General features: G+C 36.3%; 1 protein-coding gene across 1 annotated transcript; it reads right to left on the bottom strand.

The window, feature by feature from the left end:
- Gasp (Chitin binding Peritrophin-A domain-containing protein Gasp) lies at nt 1-23163 on the bottom strand. Its single transcript, XM_089241509.1, has 5 exons — nt 22992-23163; nt 4680-4886; nt 4378-4566; nt 2941-3139; nt 1-658 (listed from the first exon to the last, which is right to left on the bottom strand). Exons 1-5 carry the CDS (start codon nt 23032-23034, stop codon nt 604-606), a joined length of 693 nt encoding a protein of 230 aa, XP_089097635.1. The 5' UTR covers nt 23035-23163; the 3' UTR covers nt 1-603.
- Nucleotides 23164-24535: the final 1372 nt, after the last annotated feature.

Below are 24535 nucleotides of genomic sequence, written 5' to 3'. Positions count from 1 at the left end.
TTTTGTTTTTTAAAGACATTTTATTTACACTGAAAAAAAAAAAATAATAAACGCAAAACGGACCATATACATTCATCACAATCTGGAAAAAAGAAACCCCTACGAATAAACACAGAGGTTTTGAACATTCAAAGACATTACTACGCGCAGATTTAACTGTGCATGATGATAGCTTTTTTTCAATACCATACTGACATTTAGAAAAAAAAAAACAGCTAAATAATACGAACTATAAGAGTGCAAAAGACTATGCGCATGCGTGCTTTGAAACTTTTTTTTTGTTTCTGTTTAAATTCTTAGAAATACTTGTATTACGGTTGGCACATAAATTTCTAGCGCAGACGAACTGCGGCCGAAAGTTTCATATTGTTTTAAACGAAGCTAAAATCAACTGAATACTGATAAAATGAACATTCTTTTGCAACTTATGGGGAGGGGGAAAGAAGGTACATATGTGTTTTAGAATGTTCGAGAATATTTCTTAAATTTACGGAATTCTTTTCTTATAAAAGACTATAAAGCGTGTGTAAAATCTGAAGGCACGGGGTGGTCTAATAAAGTTTTTTTTAAATCTATTTTTCTTTCTTCTTTGAATCCTTCTGATCAACCCTGAGCTTTCTTCAGTGTCTTGATGTCAAGATCTCCATAATAGTTCTCACTGAGGAAAGAAAGAAAAGCAAAAACAATATTGATTATAAATTATAGAATAAATAATGTTATACAAATACAAGGCCACACAACAGGCATCTCATCAGAAAAATCGTTAATTCCTATCTAATCATTTCAGGTAATTAAGTGGTTTTGAGTCTTTATATATTTAAAGACTCAAAACCATGTAATTGCCTTATTTTTCAGCCAAGGAAAATATAGCCGTATAGCTATAAGCTAAATATAGTTAAAAATGAATTCTGAAAAGTAATAATGGCATAAATATTGGAAAGGTGTACAAAATACTGTAAGTATATACTTATGTGGAAAATATATTTGCGTGAAAGAGGGAAGATTTTTCACGATTGTCAGCGTTTCCAGATGATTGGCATATAAATGCTTTATGTTTTAATTTGACGTAAGAATATAAATCCCAGGGGCACTAACTTTTTGCTCGTGCAATGTTAATGGTGCTCCCTGGGGTAAGGAGGAAATAAAACCCTTCGGGGAACCCCGTATGGCTAATCATGTTCGCTAGTCGGGGTTAAGTATTTCAAATACTGTCGTAAACACTGACTCTATAGATATATCTCCAGCTTTTCTCTGATAGATGGCACGATAAAATACGGATCACACGGACATTCATTTTATTTGTTTGATTGTGTTTAATATGGACGGGAACTTCAGTGATTGTCGTGGACGTATTATTTTGTAGGAAAATGTGTTAGCGACGCAAGAACCCAAAAGACCTTGGTTTTTGTTCTGGTTCATCCGAAGATTGTGTGTATTAGCCTTTTTTTTGTTAAACTCTTCCTCTTTCTGACCAGATCACGAACCGCCGCTCTGTCTCAACGAAGAGATACAGGTGGATGGTCGAAGAAGACCTGGGCCACGCTGGAAAACTTGTTGAACTGTCTTTAATCAGTGGCTTCAGTCTAATTCATGGATTCTTAACTTTTTGTGTCGCACGGGCCTCCTGTCTCAATAAAATGTAGGCCACGGACTCCTTTAGAACATAAAATGGTGTAAAACCGTGTTTACTAAAGTGGGCGATAGAAGCTACGGTTATAACATAAGATCCTATGTGTTCACTTGAGTTTGGGGAGGTGAATGAGAGAGGAAAAAATTCTGAAGAAAGGGGCGATGGAACAAGAAGTTTGGTAGACTATGATGTAAAAATAGTAAGTTAATCTTTTTTCATCCAAAGCTCGCGCGCCACCTGAAATCTCCTCAAGGACCCCCCAAAGGAATCTATGGATCCACGGCCTAATTAGACACCAACAGTGGTGTGACAACAGTAATATTACAAATCAAAAAGACTGATGCCTCGGCAGGCTCGTAGCTAGGCCTATGTTCTTATACTATGAAGTTGTAGATGATTTCACTTTGGGGGGGGGGGGAGAAGCAGGTCTTCATCTTCAGGGATGTACTGACCCATTGTGCGAGAAATACCAATAATTATTAGTTAAATCTGCTACTACAGTAATAAGTCGCACTACACGAGAAAACGTTCTAAATGGGAAAATTATGTGCGGGATCCACTGTAATAATATGTAAAAACAATCATGCATTGTTTTCTTATTCCTTTACGGAACCTCTATAACGTGTTCAAGGGTCCTCAGTTAGTTATGGGTGTGGGTAATTTGGTTTGATCCATTCTTTCGTAACTTTTCAGGGGACTGTTGGACAGATTCCGACCTAGTTGTAAGTCTGTATCCAATTAGCTTACCGGGGAAAAGGAACTGTCTAAGGGAAGCTCAGGCCATTTAGCAGTGGTGACCCAGTCGGTTCAGCATAGTTATGGCCCTAAATTCTACCCTGAACTGTCGCAGCAAAACATTCCTTGGCAGCGAAAAAAAATGGCTTTGGTTTGCTAACGAGAGTCAAGCTCGTATTTCACAGCTATTATCGTTGAACTGATCAGTTCTGAATAATTTCAATTTTCAATCCATTTTGACAGAATGCTGAATGTATGTGTGGGTGTGAATAAATTTTTTCAAGGGCAACACGATGAAAATGTTGATGTATGCATTATCGGTGGTTAGGAGGAATAGTTGTTTGCCCGAATATAATAGTTTCCGTCATAAGGGCGTTGCTGCTGTATAATTACCAGAGCGAAGGTGCTCTGGCTGTCAAAGTTTTGAACAATTTTGCTGCCACCTCTTATTGAGATGCCAGGGTAATTATTAGACTAAGGAAAGAAAAAAAAAAGAGAGAGCTCGTCCAACATAGAGTGATGACTATTTTTAAAATTGTTGGCAAATTTTTTGCAACTGCGATTGTTGAACTTACCATCCAGGAACGTTCTCTGGTTCGTCGCATTGGAGGCTGTCGACGTTGAAGACGGTTCCCAAGCTGCATCCGTACGGCCTGGCGACTCCTTCGATGCAAACGTAGAACTTCCTGCAGTCGGTCGGGTGGGCGTGGCGGCTGTACAGTCCAGGCTGGTCAACATCTGATGGGTCTGGGCAGACGAATCCCTCGGAAACTTCTGCACACGCACAAAAAAAGAAAAATAATGCTCAATAAATGTAGAAGAAAACAAAAACGATTCGACAATCGGGAAGCGATTTAAAAAATTTGAATCAAGAACTTAATATCTGTAGCAATCTAAATGCTTAATTATTTTTTTAAATCACCGATAGATAGTGCTTTACACATATTGACTCAACTTTTCAATATACACGTACTTGATTATTATTATTAATATATTCTGATATTCATGGATTTTTGATGAGTAAATATAATAAATTATTATTATTTTTAAGCCAAATGAGGATATTCATAAAATGTTGATCATTTTTCAAAGTATTTTGTTTCAGATTACATGAAAAAACTTATTTACTAGCAGGCTCATGTCTAAATTGCTCCGATGATGGTCTAAGGCTATCGATATTATCTATTTTCATGCAAGAAAAATATTGTATAGACAAAACTTTTTACCTTTAGTGAGGCGCAGGTAAGGTCTTTGAAACTCGTTACTTCGAATTAACGAATAACTGCAAAATTCGAAGTATCGAGAGCTCTATCCTCAGGGGCATCTTTCGAAGTTCGAGGGAGCGAGCTCCCTTGAATCAGTTGATAAATTGAAAATGTTCACGGGGTCCCCTTTTTTGACTCAGGTTCCCATCGGCAGTTCCGTTGAGATTCCACCGTCTACCTCAATAGGACCGAACCTTTCACGCAGACAGTTATCGCATTTCCCCGCATTAGCCGGGAAACAGCAAAGGTGACCACTAGACCGGGAAATTCGAGTCATAGATTCTGGAAAATTCTTAAATATCTTCATTTTCTATTCCATTGAATTGGAAGGGCATACAGACTGAAGCGTACAGTGATCCTTATTAAACCTCATGGCCTGCCGGTAGCGGATCAGACACCACCCCCCCCCCCAACACCCAAAAAGCTGTATCCCTCGAGTTTTACGGCATTCTAGCTAATGCTGGGGGAATACGGTATACACGCAATAGGCTGGTAAAACGAAATGGCTGTTATTTCATGTCTGCGAAGAGTACGAGGTGGTGTTTGGAGTGCTTGCGTTTGTCTATGAATTCACATGACATCGATATAAATATCATTGAGGATTATGGCAGTATTTCAGAGGTTACGTCTATGAACTATACCTTTGGTTTCACCTCTGAAATGAAGTATTGCCACGAATCTCAATGATATTTATCGATGGCATGCCTTAATGACACACACACACACACAGAGTAAAAATTTACTCACCGAATTGGTCACACCTGTCGACGAGATCGGCCCAGACGCACACCCTCTGTTCGGAATCGTAGGCAAGTCCGGGTGGGCATTCGTACCTTGAAGCTTCACCGTTCCAGCAAGAGAAGAATACCCTGCAGTTATCCTTGTCAGAATAGATACCGTAAAGCCTTGGGCAGTTTGGTGTGCTTATCGGGGGCTCTGGAAAATGAAAGAACAACACGTGTCATTCCAAAACCATGTATTACATGTAGTATTATTTGTGAGACTAATACAAAATTACTATATATCATGATCACTGACTGATAACTCACCGAGGTCAGTTCTTTCGCCGCAGTTGACGCTGAATGGATAAGCGCAGTTTTCCCTCAGAGGATCGGCATCATCGAAAACGAGTCCGTTTCCGCAGACCTTGAGAGTTGCTGTTCCGTTTTCGCAGGCGTAGTATTTGTCACAGCTCCTGTAGTGAGGGTAGAAACCGAAGTTTTCGGGGCAGTCGAAATCGTCCCTCTGGGCGAGAACTACGGAAAGAAGAAGAGTAAGATTAAGAAACTAATATTTCGTCCATTGCATACAATAATGTTCGTAACAAAAGTAAAAAATAACTTGTTAAAAATACTAAGAAATGCAAAATTAGAAGCTGGTTTCATCGCCTAAGCATTTGCAGCATCATTCTCTCCCGAGTATGTCTTAGTTTTAATGAATCTTTCATAGTTATTTTACCCCCCTTTTATCATAAAATTATAAACTTTAACAATAGTTTCTGATAGGTAATTGCGGATCTCTATCATGAATTTTACACCACTCTTGACAGCATGCGAATGGATTCCCATCTACAGACACTCACCGTGTCGTGTCAGACACGGCAATCATTCTTTAACATGAAACCGATGAACGTATTCATAATATCTATCGTATCGTGGCTGCGCAGGCGCAGACAGACATTTTTTTATGTTAAAGAATGTATACCCTGTCTGACACGACACGGTGAGAGTCTGTAGATATGACTCCACACTTATGGGTTCCCACAGATATTACGATAAAATGAGATCTTAATTTATTGATTAAGCATTTGCAGCATTATTCTTTGGAGTATGTCTTAATTTTACTGAATCTTTTTAATGGCTATTTTATTCTAAAATTCAACAGTAGTTTCTGCTAGGTGATTGCCGGATCTCTCTCAACAAAGCTCTTGATTCATTAATGACTCCATCATGAATCTAACACCATTCTTGACAGCGTTATAGGTTTTCATAGACATCACATTATAAAATGTAGTTAGTTTGTGTCCCACGTAACTAAAATACATTTAGGATATAATAATGTGTTGGTAAAAGAGAGACGTCTTGGGAATAGAGATTGGCTCTTTGTCCTTTAATGGGAGCCCAGTCTTTGAGCTATTTTTTAGTTCCCAGTAGACTTTATTTCGGACGAAGCCCAGGAGGAAGAGGTGGTACAGTCAAAGGCTTTAAAAAGTTTAAAAAAGGCCGCATTTACTATATAGTAAGGCATATAATTCATATATCTCGAGGACACGAGCTGGAGACGGCTTCGGACAATAGCACACGATATCTTCAAGACACCATCTCAATGACTTTGTTCCATATTCAACTATTTCTAAAAAATGTACCCTATCCAATACAACGTTAGCTCCAGCATCCAATTTCTCGCCAGCCACGGCGAATTACTTGGAGGTGCTCAAAGACGATCGGGTACACAGATTAAAAAAAAAAACTACACGCCAATATTTCCAACATGTTCATCAAGTAGCTAGCGAAACTCGGACATTAGGACGCCTGAATCTAATTATGCGATGTCCCCGTGAACTTTGTCGGATGTGGATGTGACTTCTTTTTCAATAATGCGTAATCCATTATTCAATCGATACAAAAATCAAGTATCGATTTGAAAAAAAAAAAGTTACTACGTTAAAGAGACAGAGAAAGTCTCGAAGTGAAAAATAGGTTAAACTTTCAAGTTTAGGAAAGTGGGTGAAATGAAAGAAAAAAAAATGGAAACCGCGGTATTTGGAACGAACTCACACCTTTCAGTAACCTGCTTGGTTAGTTTTTTTTTTGTTATTTGAGGGGATGTTTACCCAGAAATGGAAAAAAAAAAGTACTTTAATTGAAGAACTGAAAGAAAAAAAAATCAAGCAATATTATGGACTGAATGAAAGAGAAACAAAACACGACATTAACAAAACATTCCTGAAAAGAAACTAGAAATTCTTCTCACCACCCACTTTTGATCTATTTTCTTTTTCCTATAGCTTTCCCATTCTTTTTTAGATTCGAGTTATTTAAATTACGTTTATCTTGGAATTTCGTTTCTTAAGAAATAAAAACAAACAAACAAAAACCTGTACATATTCTTCTAATTATTATCTTATTTTTATTATTATCTTTTACAACCGAATAGAAATTTTGATATTAACGAGAGGATTTAATTTTCTACGAGGATTTTGATTCGATGTTGAATTCTTTTACAAAACGTCCCAGATAATTAATCACACAGGTTAATATTAGATGAAAAGTTGAGTGTTTTATCAACTCAGATCAAGGGTAGAAGAAGTGTTATAAAATATTTCGAGAATTATCAGTTCCGATTGGTTGTAGACGTTGAGACGTCCCGTTTGTTATCAGTATCAGTCGTGAGCACATGCTGAAATCTCCTGAGAGTTATCAACTCCGATCACTTGTAAACGTAGTTGAAACGTCACGTTGTTATCAATATCAATCGTGAGTATAAGCTGTAAAGTCATGATTGTTATCAACATCGATCGTGGGTAAAATGTTGAAATGTCCTAAGAGCTAATAGCTCTAACCATTGCTTAGACCAATGTTTCCCAACTCTTTTGATGTCTCGGATCCCCCCCCCCCCGTAGTGAAGGTGAATGCTGTGCGGACTCCTTGTGGTACAGATCAATGCTTCGCGGACACCTTAAAAAGCACTCACGAACCATCAGGGGTCCCGCGGATCACAGGCTGGGAGACACTGACTTAGACGTTGAAGCATCCCGAATATTATCGACACCAATCATTAAATGAAAATCATCTGTGAGCTTGTACTCCCTCATGAGCTGAACTCTCTCTACAGGTTAGAATCAGTAACGGCCTGACAACATAACCTGTATAATTTAATAAGGCTAATATTTTAGATAGTCATCTGGGAATATTCTACTCATGGGCGGAGATACGGGGCTCCTCCCCAGCGTCAACGGTGGAGTCGACTGATCTAATGTATATATGTATATATGAATTGACATCATCATCATCATCGTGCTGCCGCCCCCCCCCCCCCCCAGACTTCCAAGTCTGCATCCGTCTGATTTCTACTCTCTAAAGATTTTATTTAGGGCATTTTCCAAATTTGCACTTAATAGGATTGCTTGGAGTTTTGGGATATAGGAATTTTCGATTCCTGAAGTCCAGCTAATTCCAATCACACGGATAAAGAACAATCCAATAACTTATCGGTCCTGAAATCGGTCCAATCGCTGAAAGACGTTGAAAAACATGTCGAGGAATTATCACCTCTGATCGTTGGCAGACGTTGAAACGTCCCGTAGTTTGCGTTTTTACCATCGAAAAATAGGATTGTATCTATCTATACGTTGTAATAACGTAAACGAGTATTTTTTTTTTTTTATCTTTAGAAGCCAATTTCACGCAACATGACCTCAATGTAAAGAGTGTGACAATGACCCATTTATATAAATGTATGTAGTAAAAAAATAACATGGTGCATGTGCGTGTCTACGCACGCATTATGATGTAATACGAAGCGAAGAGAACTACCAATTTTCGTGTGTCTATAACCGAAGAAAAAGCTGTAAAGGGAAAGAATTTTGAGAAGGTGTCACCGAAATAAAAGGAAAAGCACCATAAAAATAGAAGAGTTCTTTCTTATCTAAAAAATCCCGTATGACAATTTCCGATTGTTTGAAACAATGGTGAGAGTCAAGCAAAATGAAATGCTTGCAGTAGCATTCTTGAACAGGCTTCATTGGCCGTTAGAGTGGCACTAGCAATTATAAAATTACCTATAAAAAAAAGCCATAGGATGTAGAATGATACATTTCTGACCCCGGGTACGAATCGCGACTCGTTGTTAATTTCAAACTGATACGACCAAATTGAAAATAAGAAGTGAATTTAACCGCCATCTAGGGTGGAACATAGCACTTAATCTTAATGATTTTTTTAATAAAGTCGTTTACGTGCACATACGAGAAAAAAAAACCAAAAATACTATTTTTTTTAATTAAAATTACCAAAAACGTAGAAATTGTACATTGCTGTTTGGTTTGAAAAAGCTCATATATGAATACTGTATTTAGTGATATAATGTTTTTATTTAGAAAAAGGATTAAATTTATTAATGACTAAACCATAAAACCTTTCACTAAGTTCGTTCACGCAACGTGATGCTCGCGAGCACTTAATCAACGTTTCAGTTAAATACCCTGTAAAAATTTCATTCAATTGTGTAGATTTCGAGCATAAGTGTGTCGAAGTTGCAGCAAAGGATGCTCAGTTGGTTCTCTGCGGTTTATCTATTTTAAAGCGCGAATGCGAGCCGGTCCCCATTCAGAAAAGTCTCTCCGCAGAGAGTATTCAGACCTACAACACGATGCTCACATAACATGAAAATTCAACAATTTACCATCTTTACTTCAAAATATAGGAGACAGATGGCAGCAGCCAACGAACACGAAACAAACACAATTCTGACAACATAAATACGTTAGGGTCACGGTCCGGGAGGGCCTCAAGTACAGGTAGGTCCTCGTGAAAATGAAATCTAGTTAAAACTTTCCAGATCAATGCATGTAAATTGGTAGGCAGGCATTTCTATCGAGATAGCGGGCCTTGGCCACTTTGCCCGGGGGCCCGTGGTACTCTTAAACGACGGCCCTGGCATGGACACCATAAAAAAAGAGAAAAAATAAATAAAAAAAGCAGACAAAAAATGAATCGGGACGTAACAAAAAGAATCCAAATGTTCTTTGCATATTATGAAACAAATAAAACTTCCGCGTGATTCAAAAGGTGAAAAGAGTGATCCATCTGGAATCGCGCGATGTTTATTTGTTTATGACCTCTCTCTCTTTTAGCTTCTCTTTCTATTTCTCTCCGTAATAAGACAGTGTCAAAGGGGGTGAAGCTAACAACCTTCTTATAAAGTCTAAACAGGCGAGTGAACTAAACGGCCTCGTTTATGTATGTCAGTGGGTTTTTGTGGCTCGGCGGTAAATTACAAGGCGCAGACACATTCGTGAGGAACATTTACGAGAAAAAAAAAGAAAAGCCACCGAATCTCAAAAAGACTAGTAAAAACACAAAAACAAAACAGGCGTGAAATAAACACACAACAGATCCCATTGTTTTTCCTCATCGTATCCAAAAGGAAGGTGGGAAAAGAAAAAGATATCAGTATATTTTCTCAATGCGTGCGATATTATACAGAGATCGCACCATCAGGCGTCGATTTAACACGAGAGACGCCCTATTCTGATGAATAGAAGTTTCTGGACGCTGCTGTAAATCATGTTTAAAGAATGAGGAAATACTCATTTTTTTAGGGTGAAAAGTCTCTTCAGAACTTTCACCTCAGCCCGAGACGTGCGATGAGTAATGCATTGAAATACAATCTCCCTAAAAAAAATGATATATCTCATACTTTGTTTAAGGAAACCTCATTTTTTTCCCAATGGATTCGATAGCAAAACGAATAATATTTGACTTGATGATTATAGAATGTGCAGAATGAGAAAACCAATCTTATATGACACTGAAATGTGACTGACCCTGTCTATTCGTGGTAAATCTATGGAGATTTTCTCACATTATTCTGTAACCTTCACTTGTGCATTTATCAATAGAACATTAATATTCAAGCTTTTTTTTTCCAGCGAGCAATACAGTGCTCATTGAAATGCTCCAGAGTGGTGTTTTTCAACTAACCCGGGAGAGATTCAAAGACAAGACTCTTCCTTCAACATGACATTATATCTGCATTGTTCTGAAAAAAATCTCGAGGACATAGCGATATTTTGTTGACCTTTAGAGCCTATAGGTCTTACTTACCTACTTAGAGTATCACTATTAAGAAAGATGCCATCAAACTTAATAGACCAACATTTTTGTCATTTTAGGGCCTATAAGATTAGGTCATTGCCGAAAAGCGCCGGAAACCGGACTTTCATAATGCTTCTACAAAAGTATTCAAGTTGTTTCGTATATCCGGAAATCTCTATCACAAAATATTACACATCATTTTATGACGTAAAAAAGACATGAATTCGTGACCTTCATATTTACGGCACTGAAATACGTCAAAAGAACATACATTGTTTTTGGATTGACGTCAATCTGAAGAAACTAACCACATTTCCACGTCAAATGTCATTTCACGCTACTACTTTGGGCATAGTCTGACCCAACAGTAGTCCTAAAGCACAAGAGAGACCCTATTATGATAATATCATGTGCAAAGATTTTCGGGAGTAATCATGCAAATCGGTGGACACTTTCAGTCTGAAGTGGTAGAGGTCGGAGAATCCCTTTGCCGATGATGCTGTTGAGTCGGCCTTGACTGGAAATGCTATTGAAAATGGAATCGATAGGATTTCTTTCATCGAATCCAATATTTTCGACTCTTAACGAAAGAGAAAATTGAGTTTTGCAGAGAAGATATAAGTCGTGACATTTCAGTGACCTACGTCTAAGACAGCATAATGAAGGCTCCACGGCCTTTGAGGTTCGGGACTTCTTTTTTCCCCATCTAATTTGCATTCAAAAAACATTCATCACTCGCTTCCCCTCCATGACCTCAATAACTTGAACGGGTCTACATCGAGGCAGACATTGCGAAATTTTTCAGACAACAAGAAAATTGAAGCACGTGGAGAGGCAGTAGATGGACGAGAAGCAAGAAAAGACAATGTCCGAAAGAAAAGATTCATTCGTGGGTTGCCTTCGACTTTGAAGAAGTCCTTAAAAACATTTTTTTTTTCTTTTACTTTCTTCCTTACCTTGAAATTCCAATCATTTTTAATGTCGTTCGCCTCTGGTGGATGGTACAGAGGGCACCTTGGGGCCCTTAACCCTCTTTCACACCGTATCTCTCTCTCTCGCTCTATCCCTCTTTGTACTTGATGGATGTCCATCGGGTCCCGACCTTGACACCCATGGGGTAAGGCTTTTATTTTAATAAGGTATGTTGTGGTTTGGCAGTTTGCCATGATTTCGATCCTATAGATTAAAAGTTGTTTTCTGATACTGTTGGGATACGGGGCCTATTTTTGAAGGGCACACGGTCATCAACATATAGTTGAATATATATATATAGTCAGTAATAAATCCTATATACCACCTACCATCTCCGTTGATAATCATGCAGCCCAGAAGGTTATATGTGCTATTCAAGTCTACAGGACCTTGCGAGGAACGCATACTTGTAGTTCATCCGTTGAATCTAGACAATCGATATTTGTCGACCAATGGTCAAGCGACAATGGACATTGTCCACTCCGGCTGGTTCGCCACATTGCAAGAAAGGTGATGAAGCAGCGGAAATGGTCGTAAAATTCTGATTCCAAAAACGAGGCAGCCACCCATTTGTCTTGGACTTTTTGCCTTGCCCTAGGACAGGATTTTTCAAGAGCTATTTTCCAGTATATTTAAATGGGAAAACGAAATTCATTCTGGACTCTAAAAGGCATGTCATTAGGGCCATTCTGGTCTTGTTCAAGAAGGTTTTTATCCTTATTTATGTTGATAAATTAATAACATACTGAAAACATTTTTAAGTTCCTCAAAAGGATTGACATAAGAAAAAGAGTCATACAGGGTCAATAAAATGATTCGATTATGATAACGTAATTACAAGTCAATAAGTTTCAGAAACTTTTATCCCAACAAATGTGATTTTTATCATTACAATTCAAAAACAAGAAAATTCTTCAGTCCGCAGTTATTTTCTGAAGAAAAATTTAAGCCAGCAATGCTTTCGAAAGCAATAAGCACAAAATGAATTTTCGAGTTCGGTTGAGAAATTTCCAAGATCGACGTAGTTCTCTGATAAGAAAATCACAAGTCAGCAACGACTTAAGAATTCAAAGAATTCACAAGCTAATATTGGCATCGATAATAATATTTCCAGGCTAAATTTGATAAGAGGTGTTCAAGCTGAAAATGACGTCGTTTACAAGCTAACAAGGACTCCATCAAGAGGTTTACAAGCTAACAAGGACTCCATCAAGAGGTTTACAAGCTAACAAGGACTCAATCAAGAGGTTTACAAGCTAACAAGGACTCCATCAAGAGGTTTACAAGCTAACAAGGATTCCATTTAGAACTTTAAAACTTAAATTTATCATTATTCGCTAACGCTACGTTGTTTTTCCTCCATTTGAATTCCGGAATGTTTTTGTAAACGGTGGAAACACCGGCTTCCGTAAAACACTCTCAATATGTCCACCCTTTTTTTTTTTTTTTTCAAAAAAACACAATACTTTTCTTCATTAAACATTTTTCCATCCACCAATTGTTGCGTAGATTTCGATGTACTTTCCTCGGCATTTTAAGAGAAATCTAGTGTCCCACATAACAAAACACATCGTGGGGGGATAAGCGTTAAGCAGTAATAGCGCCAAGAGAATTGAATCTGACAAAACTGGTTGCATACATTATTTATCTTTAATTTAATCTAAGAAAAATTTGTTGAATTCCTTTCTACCGCAATTACATTATGAAATCTTAAGAGAGAAGAAGATTTCTCTCTCAGAAATTCACTTTTCGGTTCCATTTTGTTTTACCATTTCGTGGATATGATTCTGTGAAGGAGGTCATTCATTCACAATACACACACATTTCTTATAACGGAAAGAAAAATAGCCAGATATCTAGTCTTTTTCTTTCTTTCTTGGGGAGGACATTGCCCTTTTTTCTTACATCTCATTTTTCTTCCCCGTAAAAGTGTCCAAAATAAATAGGTGAAGATAAAGTAAGAAAAAATACAAAAGCAAAAAGCGGGAAGTAGGGCTATTTTAGAAAACAACGTCAGGACGTACGTATATGAACATTAGATAATTTTCAAAGATATTTCATCATCATTATCAGATGCTGAAATGAGATGGGAAAAAAAAAGAAAGAAACCGAAATGAATAATTACATTTGTTTCTTCCGTAAATGACGGATGGCAGCACGTCATTTGAACCATTCATAGTATATGGCCTAGTACCCAGCTGGATAAAAGTGAAATGAGCTAGACGGCTAATTACATTATGACTTGACATTTTCTAGTTGATTTGATTGACTGTAATATGACCCTAATGTGACAGAGTCTTCAACCTGTTGCTCACGAGCACAATGCTCAACGAAGCAGTCAAGATCCTCATTCAGACATAGGATGTTTGTGAGTTTTTGTCTAACTTAAATGAAACACGATTTTCACACACACCATTGAGGTTTCATTGAAGGATCAGTGCTGATTCGAGTTTGAGCATTTGCAAGAGTTATTATATAGATTAGAGGTATCCTAAACATTTTTGTTCTTTTGTTCTACACCCCCCTCAAATTAAGTCAGCTCATAGGATCCTATATTATACCCAGAGCCTCTACAGCTTCCCTAGACCACTCAATCTTCTCCCAAAGGGGTGATATTGCCCACTTTTAGAAATACCGGTATAATGCTCTTCCTTTGATGAGGGCTTTTTGATATAGACCATCAATTCTTAACCTTCTAACTTTCACACAACCTTTGTGTCAATTAGACGAGGTCAGGAATCCCTTTGCCAATACGGTGAAAGCCACGAACCCCTTTGTCAATAAGGTGAAGGCCACGAACCCCTTTACAGACTAATATTTAGTACTTTATAATGTGAAAACAATAAGTTAATTGTTTTCACATCAAGTTCAAGGAAATCTCTCCAAGTAACCCTCAAGGGATCCGTGGACCGCTGGTCAAGAGCCACTGGTATAGATAATGCTCACGATTCAAAAGAGATATCTTAAGCTATAGTTATCAGACTCAGATATTCTTCTACTGCATCAAAAAAATGTCCAGAGGCTCGTTCGAAAGCCTGGCAGTATTTGCTACGAGTCTCTCCTATCACAGAGGAACTACTACTACAGTATTACTACACCATACATGCAGCACTTCGCAAATAATCCTCTGAGGAATTTCTAACAAATTGATTACATGCGGGAAAACGTGTTGTATTTCCGTAGCCCTAACGTATTTATCGTGTTGAAGGTCTGTAGGTAGCATAGAGAAACTTCTGTATCCAATATAACATTAAGACGATCTCACAGCTTCCACGGAACAGGCGCTTCAGTAGTTACTGAACCAATTTATAGGCAGGAAGCATGTGAGAAAATCGGAATCGTCTTGAATTTTTGGGCCCTGGCTGATTGATCCTCGTGTGATTTCAAATACATGGCCTCTCACATCCTGTAGCAGGGCCCCTAGGCTGGGATTTTTGATGCGGTCAGATTTTTCATGGGCTACGTTACAGTGAATTTACAGTCCGAAAAAAAAATTACAGAAGAACTGTTTACAAGTTGGAGCTTTGTCAGTCCTACCCTTGTGGGGAGCCAAGTCCAAAGACCATGTTGAAACAGAAATGATCAAACTTAGTTCAAGTTCAAATAAAATCTAATCTATTCTGGGATTTGTTTCGATATTGCCACTGGTTTTTGATCAGTAATCAAAAGTTTCCTGTACCGTGTTAGCTCATAACAGTTTTGTTACTTTCTAGAAATCCAAGTGTTGAAAAAAAATTTATCAGGATCTTAAACGATGTATATGCCTGAATTCTCTTATACAGTTCTCATCAAACAAACATTCAAGAACTTGGTGGTGGGAACCTCATTATATCCAAGAGGGCAGACACTCAAATGAGGGGAAACCTCCGAAATAGGCCGACATCAGAGAACGGATTACAAAAGAACAGCTTTACAAGGGATTATAAACGGCCTAAATTTTCATTTCCATAAAAGAATCCGGAATTCTCTTTAATAATACGAACCCAGATTCGTTGATTATGCGCTAATCTCTTTTATATTTACCAGACGTGCCTCTAAGATTCGAATTCTTATAAAAAGAAAATGCAGAAAGTAGAGCGGCCGCAACCATAACTAAACACAGGATGCGGATCAGACTCAGGGACGTGGAGTATTAACAGCTGAAGCGAGCCTCTTGATCGGGATCAGCGGCCATGACTCGCTCCAGTTGCTTTTTTTTTTCCTATGAGCGCACGCGCGTGTGTGTATTCAAAACAAATAGCTGTGAGTATATCCTGTTTGAAGAGCCAATTTTTTTGGTTAATGGATCAATGAATGTCTGGATAGCAGTAAAAATGATTGGCCCGAATCCGTTTTAAATATTCGAGATCATTGAGTAGAAAAAAGAACCAGATCACACTAATCAAATCGTTCATTTCGCGATCCGGGGTCTTTTCACCCGTGGGAAAAAAATAATAATTCTGGTTTTCAAGGATTATTAACAACGAATAGCGTGAGTAATGAATCGTATTCAGGAGGGATTAATGTAAATGGGATCGGCATTATAATGATTATGATAATCGTGTTTCGGTACTTTTTGATCAAATATCGATACGCATTCCTTTCCTCGCTTCAGAACCGATATGCTTCGGCACAATAAGCAGAATATGCGTTGTATTAGAGATTAGACAAAGGTTGGTCTCCGCGCTGCACACCATGATACGCATAGTGGCACGTGAAGGGTTTGTCACTAAACATTTTCAAAGGAAAAGTTTGACATTTCTCGTGCATTAATTCCACTTTTCCAGATTTCATTTCTTTCTCAGGCAAAATTCAATTTTATTTAGGGACGACGGGAGAAATGTTTAAAATATTGTGCAGTCTAGGGTGTATGTGGGACGCATATTTACACTCCTCACTTCTTCTCGAGTATGGAAAAAATTAGCAAGAGTGATGGGTCAATACGAGTGACGAAGATAATAATATGTGATCACAGAGGCATCGAGCATCTGCCATGCTATTTGCTAAATCTATGTTGTTATACAAATATACGTATATGGGACGTCTGTTAACCCTAAATTAGACAAAATGAGTGGTACGTGGACGTGAAAATATTCATACGCTGTAGCGTGGCACGTGTAGGATTCCTGGCCCAGATATCCGGACGGGTGATGGGAAAGGGGTTTGCCTACATTTTTTTTTACATATCACTGCCCATACCAGGAATGCTCAACATTTTCTAGAGTGCGAGATAATTTTGTGATCTAATAACTTGTTCGATGATCACTTTAATGGTTTGATTCGGTCACTGTCCGGAGAAAGGGCTTAAATATATTTTGCGTATATTTGTAGGGTAATGAAAATTTTAAAGCGAAAAACTATTTTTTTTTACCCGGGACTGTTCTGCGTGATTTTCGATACAGGCTCGTGGGCATCCTCAGTGGAAAAAAAGTTACAATAATGAGAAGTTAGGCAGGTTATTTGGCCCGCGGGATATGCTTTGAGAGTGTCCATATAGCCAATACCAAAAAAAGGGGGGGGGGTGTTTCCAATCTGACCTAGAGCAGATATTAAATCGGCTTAGTGGCAAATTTATAATTTCAATGAATATTTTCTTACTATCTTAATACCGTTTCGGGCAGATTCCAAAATTACAACCAGTGGAAGTGGAAAATAGCTTGGCGTATTTTTTAAAGTACAATTTCGGCTTCAAAATGCAGAAATCAGCTATCGTTACCAAATTGGCGCAGCATTATTTTACGGGTCCTTACCTTAAAAATCGAAAATCCAAAACACTTTCCCCTGTAAATTTTCGACCCATTACCGTTCTAATGCTTCCCAAAAATTAGACACTTCTAGACAATTAAAAATTAAAATTATCTAGAGAGTACAGTTAAATTTGTATCATCTCTTTTTACCACGCACGAACGCCCTAAAGGAGGGTATAGTCGCAGCCATTTTCAATTTACAGAGTAATTACTCAAAGTATCAAACTCATAAGTATTATTTTTAATTATTTAAACTATTCTTCGACTCGTGACAGATCATTAACAGACTAAAGCCACTCTTAATGAAGAAAAAGCTCTTTTTATAAACCACACCAAATGGCGCCTCTATCCTATGTATCCAGGTCAACGGGAGTTCCATGCAGTCACAGATATTTAAAGGCGAGTCGGAAAAAGTTGACGACGGAATACCAATTAGTTAACAGTGTTAATCTCGATCCTCATCAATTTCCTGTCAGAGCACGGGGAAGTGAATTCCTGAGAATGAAAAACAGGAATCAGTGAATTCTTGCGCACGTTAGATTCCACCATAAAAGCAAAACTACGCACCCCCTTGACTAAGTCTTTCTAGACAAGGTCGTCCCGTCGACAATACATTATTATTATTCCTTAATGCTTTTTTTTTCTCTAAAAAAGAATAATATATATTATAACGTCTGGAGGAAACGAGTTTTTCGTGCACGACCTAGATTTTTCTAGAGAATTGACTGTATCTTTTTATCAGTTTTTAAGTGTTTTTTTTTCTTATTATTATTATTTCTCTATGTATTTTAATACATAGTGACTTTTTTTTTTCCTTTAGTGTTGAAGTACTTTTACATCTGGGTGTCACCAGCTAGAATGTCTTCATTCTCTAGTCTAAACACGTTTACTTCAGTTTTTTTTTTTTTTTCATGAATGTAGTTACTGCCCAAGGGTGGAACGTAGTGTGGTTTGTTACTTTCCGTAGCTCTCTGTGCTGCTGCTACTAGAGTCGATTACGCCCCAAATGACTGGAAAAATGTGGAGAAAAATAAGAATTTTTCAGACGTGTTTTACGCCTTATTTTTCGGTTTTCTTATCTATGTATGAAATACGTGTGTTATCTATATATATATATATATATAATTAGTGAACTAGAAGAAATTTCCCGAATAAAACTAGTTAGAAAGTTATTTTTTTAGTGTTTTTGAAATTTTCTCACGTGAACTGAACATGATTCTTGGGCTTTTGAGTTATTAGCAAAGTTTATCTCAGAGCTATGATCTATAATTCTATGGCGAATTCGTGGCTGGTTTTTATACGAGATGCTAATTAGACCGTAGACATTTGCTTGTAGTCAGTTTTTAGCGGCTAATGACGTGCGTATCATACATTTCGGGAAAGTAAAAAGTCTTGCAGAAATGAAAATTTGACTGTCGCTATGAGAGTTCACATCTCGGTTGAATTATCAAATAATTTAGCTTGTTGCCAACATTTCTATGATTATGAAATGGCTAAGAATATCGAGCTGGAACCGGTTGACGTAAATTTAGAATTATATATACATAATCATTAATATAAGCGTGTGGGAAAACTCAGTTCTTTTCGCTTAATTATGCGAGAAATTAAGTGTACGAATTGACTGAATTAAGTGAATTGAAGTGATGCGCATTTAGATTTATATTGTTGTGATTCTGAGTGGGAAAGTGGATTTATACTGAAACCGCTTGAAGAGCGTATTTAAAATTACACTGCCAAGATCACGAAGTCTTGGCGTATAATTAGGAACAATTATGAGACAAGTTTGCAGTCTCATATCTAAAATTATATTGCCATGATTCTCTGAATGATTACTACTACTAAACCACGCATGTCCCTCGTCTATATTCCTCTGAGCAATTTCTAACGAATTGGTACGTGTTGGAATGTGTGTACGTGCAGTGAACGTGAAGTTTGTTTTTGTGTAATGTCTGTTGCGTGTAGTGCTGCCATCAGCCATAAAATTTTCTGACTATGAGTGGTATAATGATTGAATAATTGTATCGTTTTAGAGGGTTCTGAATGGCTACGAGAACTTATGATAAAACTAGCTGACGCGTATTTAAAATTACTAAGATTCTGGGTGACTTCGAGGATTAATAATGATGCAGAGATCTTGACGCGTATTTAGAATTGTATTGCCAAGATCATAGAGAATCTTGGCGTGCAATTACGAACAATTATGTGCCAAATTCGTTGATACATATCTAGAATTATATTATGATTATCTGAATGGCTATGAGAATTTATAGACTGCATATTTAGAATCGTATATTGTCATGATTCTGTGACTACAGGGATTTAAGATTAAAATAGATGATGCGCATGTGTAGAATAAAGTTGCCATCACTGTGAATGACTATGAGAATTTATGTGAAAACACGTAGAGAGAGACGCATACTTAGAATTATACTTTCATTGTAATGAATGACTGAGAATTCATGTGAAAAAATCTGTTGACGCGTATTCAGTATTATACTGCCATGATTCTGAATGACCACGATGATTTATAACGGAAGATTACATGATATTATAACTCATGTCTAGAATTAAATATAGGATAATTAAATATTAATTCTAGATGCCTGTAACCACGCCGAATTCCGGTCAAAATCGTATTAAAATTTCAAAAAATTTCAAAATTTATCTGATTCCGAAAAACCGGGACCATTTATAATGGGATTCTACCAAGAGAATGTAACACCCTGAACAATACGATGCTTTTATATATTGATGTGAGTGCTGGGATTTACCATGTAAGAAAAGCCCATCATTACGCTTTGACTCTTAATATAGTCCCAGTCATCCAATAATCTCTATAATAACGCAGCATATTGTTATTTTTAACTAATAGACTGTGTAAATTTATTCCAAATTCAGGGCTATGGGAATTCCAACATCGATCGAAAAGGCCTATACAACCACTATTGTTTCAATAAATTCCAATAGAGATTGTCACACGAGGAATTCCCGATAATTATCGGTATTTCCCAAGGCTACACGGGACAGTCTATATCTCCAGAAGGAAGTATTCAATGTAAATTCAGTTCCGGATCAGTCAGGGTCTCTGGGGTGCCAGCCATACACGTGGATAACAACAGATACAGTACAAACCGTACCCGGAAACCGTTTCCAAATGCTAATAAAGACCGTCAACGCCTTAAAAGAATGCATATCTTCAAGGTTGGCAACCAAACCCAATCCACGTCACTGAATTGAACGCAAATCGTCTTCGAGAATGGCAACTTCCTGATGTTTTGCGAGGCCGTTTACCTCGAAAAAATCGGTACGCACCCTAAAATAAATCATCATTTGTCATAATCGCAGAAATAACCTTTAAGACCAGGAAAGAAAATACAGTTTATAATAATACACGGGTATATATTTTACATTCAACCCCCGGAGGGTATTGGAACGCTTCAAGGCTTTTCGGGAAATCAAATGAAGGAAATAACTTTCCTGTTATTCACTTTTTTGAGTGTGTGTGTGTGTGTGTATATGGAATTATTCTAGAGTGTTCTTTTTTAAAAACTTCAAGGTAAACTAGTTCATAATGTCACTGGGATCACCAAAGACAAGGATTATTCTTTTTCTGTTATCAATTATCTTATGTGACTCCAATGACATTTATGTTATACATTTATAACGGATTTTCTTCTCTCTTGCTATACGGTCTGGTTACGACGATTATAGTTATTACGTGAGAGCCGAAATCATTAACATATAAAGGAATAAAACCGGATCTTTAAGAAGATAATCTTATTACATGAAAAAATTTATTCATTATATATCAATGATTATGATTATCCGGGTTAAAAAGCCATTAATAGTGTGTAATATAGTGTTATTATTGCTATTTATAGACTTTGTAGTAAGTATATGACCTTTTTGAGCGGATTGTTATGATAATGAGAAATTTTTAATGTATCAATTAGAAATTTATTAAATGTATAAAATTTAATTTCAAGATTTAATAATTCATTATGACGTCACTGACCTACTTTCTATCTTCAAATATGAATAGAAGAAATATTAAGGTATACGTGACCAATACTATTTTAATATTTATGTGACATGACCTGAAAATTCTAAGGAATAAAATCACTCTCTTTAAAATAATGTTTTTGTGCTATATTTAGATCAAATTTTATATTAAATAAGTAATTGTGTTTATAAATTCAATTAAAATTCGAATTTTTGAAAAAAAATTAATTGTAACTAAAAATGATCAAAATTTAATATTAAGGGACTTAAATATATAATAATAGATTCGATTTTAAAATAAAATAAAAATGAAAATTAGCAATTTTTTTATAGTAAAAATCATCAAAATATTTCCAAATTCTAATTTTGAATTTTTTCAACAAAAATATTTCACCCTGTATGGTGCTTTTTTCACATGTCTCTTATTCAGCAAGAAAGCAAACACTACAAATTTACCTTTAACTCCAGATTTGTTCAATATAAAATATTTTAAGGATTACGAATGAAATCTGTAAAAATTCTGATCAATCAGGGTTTTCAATGCACGGATATTTATACAGTTCAACAGAAGAAGTCTTGTAAAAATCATCGAATACAATAAATTCTAAATTACATATATATACGTTTATTAATATACAAATCCCTTTTCTTTGGAATTAGAGATTTGACAACGATATCTCTGGAGAATATTTTTTTCGGGCTAAAGAACCATCGCATGCATTTTACGCTGGCCGAAAAATATTTCATTATTTCAAAATACACTTTAGGAGACTAAATTGTTACTAATTTGCCGTTAAATGTAATATGTAAACGGAATAGAAATATATAATGCACTATTGATTTTGCTGCAATGACAACTACACAGAGTAATTCAGAAAAAAAAAATTAAATATATTTCAAATTAATTTCATCAAAGTTCTTCGTTGATATTCTGCCCACGAATAAGTAATTCAACCTGCAAAATTAATCCTACGGGAAATACGGCACGTGAACCGAAAATGTAGTTCTCCCGTCAAATATAGCTGGAGAAGCGCAAGCGAATTTTGGAAAATTGAATATATGAACCCCTGGCATAGGAAGTTTTAGTATTCTTATAGGAACACGGGAGGGGTTTTCTGCGAACATTTGTAGGCCTATCTATATTTTTAGTTCGCTCAAACGGTCCGCAAAACTAATCCGTGGCATCCGAAAAATTGGTGCGCCATGCAATTGAGCAAGGGGGAAACGCCGGCAAATTTCAGAAACACAGATTTTGGAATCCTGAAACCTTTGGCATAGGCAAAAATTTCTAGATGTGTTTAAGGATTGTGTACAGGTTTCCGGGAACATACATATCTATATTCTAAGCACTGCCGAATACAGCCACACAAGGTAACAAAAACGGGATTAAAATGTACCGTCTGCGTGTTTCCTTTTTGACTTTAACAGCTTACAAACTCCTTCTAAATTTCTATCAAAAATGGATGACTTACGCTTTATTAAAAACACACACGCATACACATAAAATTATTGTAGAGGGCCGCAAATTACTTTTATTTCTCTTTAATCTCTTATTTCTAGAAAACCCTCTTTCAATTCTATTCCCACAGCAGAAAAAGGTGGCGATTCAAATTTTAACACAAAATGACAAGAAAATAGAAAAAATTACAGGATTTTTTTTTCCAACCTTCTCATTTTAGAGTTCCACAAAAAATCTCAAACGTTACCATAAAATAACAAGAAACTAATAATATTATATATATTTCCAATTTTTTTTTTTAAAGAATGAAATTTAATATGAGAAGCACATCCGAATCAAACTAGTACTTTCCTAAAAAAAGAAAAAATGAAATTGTCAACTCACCAGAAGCAACGAAAAGCAAAGCAATTGCTATAATAGACTTCATGATTAACGGTATGGTTTCTGTTTCTTTTCCAATCCTAACTCTTGATGGACTGACTGACTGTACAGCGGAGTAACCACAAGACACCCTTCCTTAAGTCACTCGAAAGCGAAAAGTGACTGCACTGGATCCCGTTAAGACTATTTGTACGATATTCCCAGCAACCATAGACTTGGCGACAGTGACCTCGAAGCGAGGTAAGACACGACGTGGAAAAAAAATACACCAAATCGGCGACCTGGAAAGCTTAGTAGAAAGAAAAACTTACATTCTGAAAGAACGAACAAAAAAATAAATAATAATAATAAAAAACAGTATTTGTCATCATCGTCATCATTTCTCTCTCTCCCGAGACATTCCGGAAGATAATAATAACAAGAAAAGAAAACAGAGATATTCAAATAACCCATTCCAGTGTATATAAATTACACCCCGATTTGCATAATTGGGAGGGTGTGACAATAAATAAAAATAATAATAAATAAATAAAATAATAAACATACATGCATTCTTTATTTTTCCGAATCCATCATTAATGCTGTTTTTTTTTTCCTTTATTATTTCTCACTGTCTGGATGATGTTCATTTTTTAATGCCAATATTTAACGTTCTATCGCCAATTTTGGCTACTTGGATACTTTTTTTTTTGTTGTTTTGTGGTTTAAGGGGAAAGTTTCAAACCTGAATAAAAATCATTATTTTTCGATTTCTTTTTCTTATTATTATTATTATTTCTCCTCGAAAATAATTAACAGTGAAAGAGACCTTCGATCTTCAAGGGGGAAAAATAATAGTAATGAAATTGAACTTTATATCAAATAAACAGACGTATTTTATGTATATTATAATACGTAAAAGAAATAATAATTTCCATATTAGAAAGGAATGGAAGTAAATCACACAGAAATTGACTGTAATTTATGGATTTGATGAAAGATAGGATCAATTATTTTGGATTTATTTTATGAGGTTGAATGTACTGCTTGAAGGTATCCGTAACCTTATCAATTCTGACCTTTATAACAATGGCGTATTCAAATAAAATACACATTTATGAAGATTATTATGGAAATTATTGTTTTGATTATTTAGGGACTGTGTTAGGAAGTAGGAAATATTTGTATTGAAGATTGATATACATTGGAAATAATTATGAATGTATATTGTTTGTGAGGTCGAATCTGGATTAAATGGATCTTCAAGAGCAATAAAATGTATCAAATAATATTCCAAGGTTTTCGATTGGTAGATTCTGATTTTGAAGGAAAACATATTAAATTTATTTTCCCCGTCAACAATGGATTTTTAGGTTGATTTTTGGTACCATTGTTGCTTTTATACTCATGTATAGAGACTGTTGAATTGTTATCAACGGTTACTTTGATTGTTACTTCTTATTTGCGCATTTAGATTGTTGAGTTGATATTGCGTTTTCAATTCTTAATTCTATTCTTATTTTCTAGATTTTTATGAATTTTAGTTTACCGAGAATATTTAGAGATTA

The sequence above is a fragment of the Pholcus phalangioides genome, unplaced genomic scaffold, assembly GCF_987345545.1.
Source record: "Pholcus phalangioides strain wild (caught in Gottingen) unplaced genomic scaffold, Ppha-v1.0 ptg000014l_1, whole genome shotgun sequence".
NCBI lineage: Eukaryota > Metazoa > Arthropoda > Arachnida > Araneae > Pholcidae > Pholcus > Pholcus phalangioides.
The sequence above is the reverse complement of the archived record's forward strand: the minus strand, read 5'-3'. Positions and strand labels throughout refer to the sequence as shown.

Bases quoted from the DNA above. Each gene is read 5' to 3' on its own strand.
- Gasp (XM_089241509.1), bottom strand. From the start codon at position 23,034: ATGAAGTCTATTATAGCAATTGCTTTGCTTTTCGTTGCTTCTG. The intron at 4,887-22,991 runs GTGAGTTGACAA...TTCTTTCCGTAG, and splicing joins TTTGCTTTTCGTTGCTTCTG to TTCTCGCCCAGAGGGACGAT. The intron at 4,567-4,679 runs GTGAGTTATCAG...TTCATTTTCCAG, and splicing joins CGGCGAAAGAACTGACCTCG to AGCCCCCGATAAGCACACCA.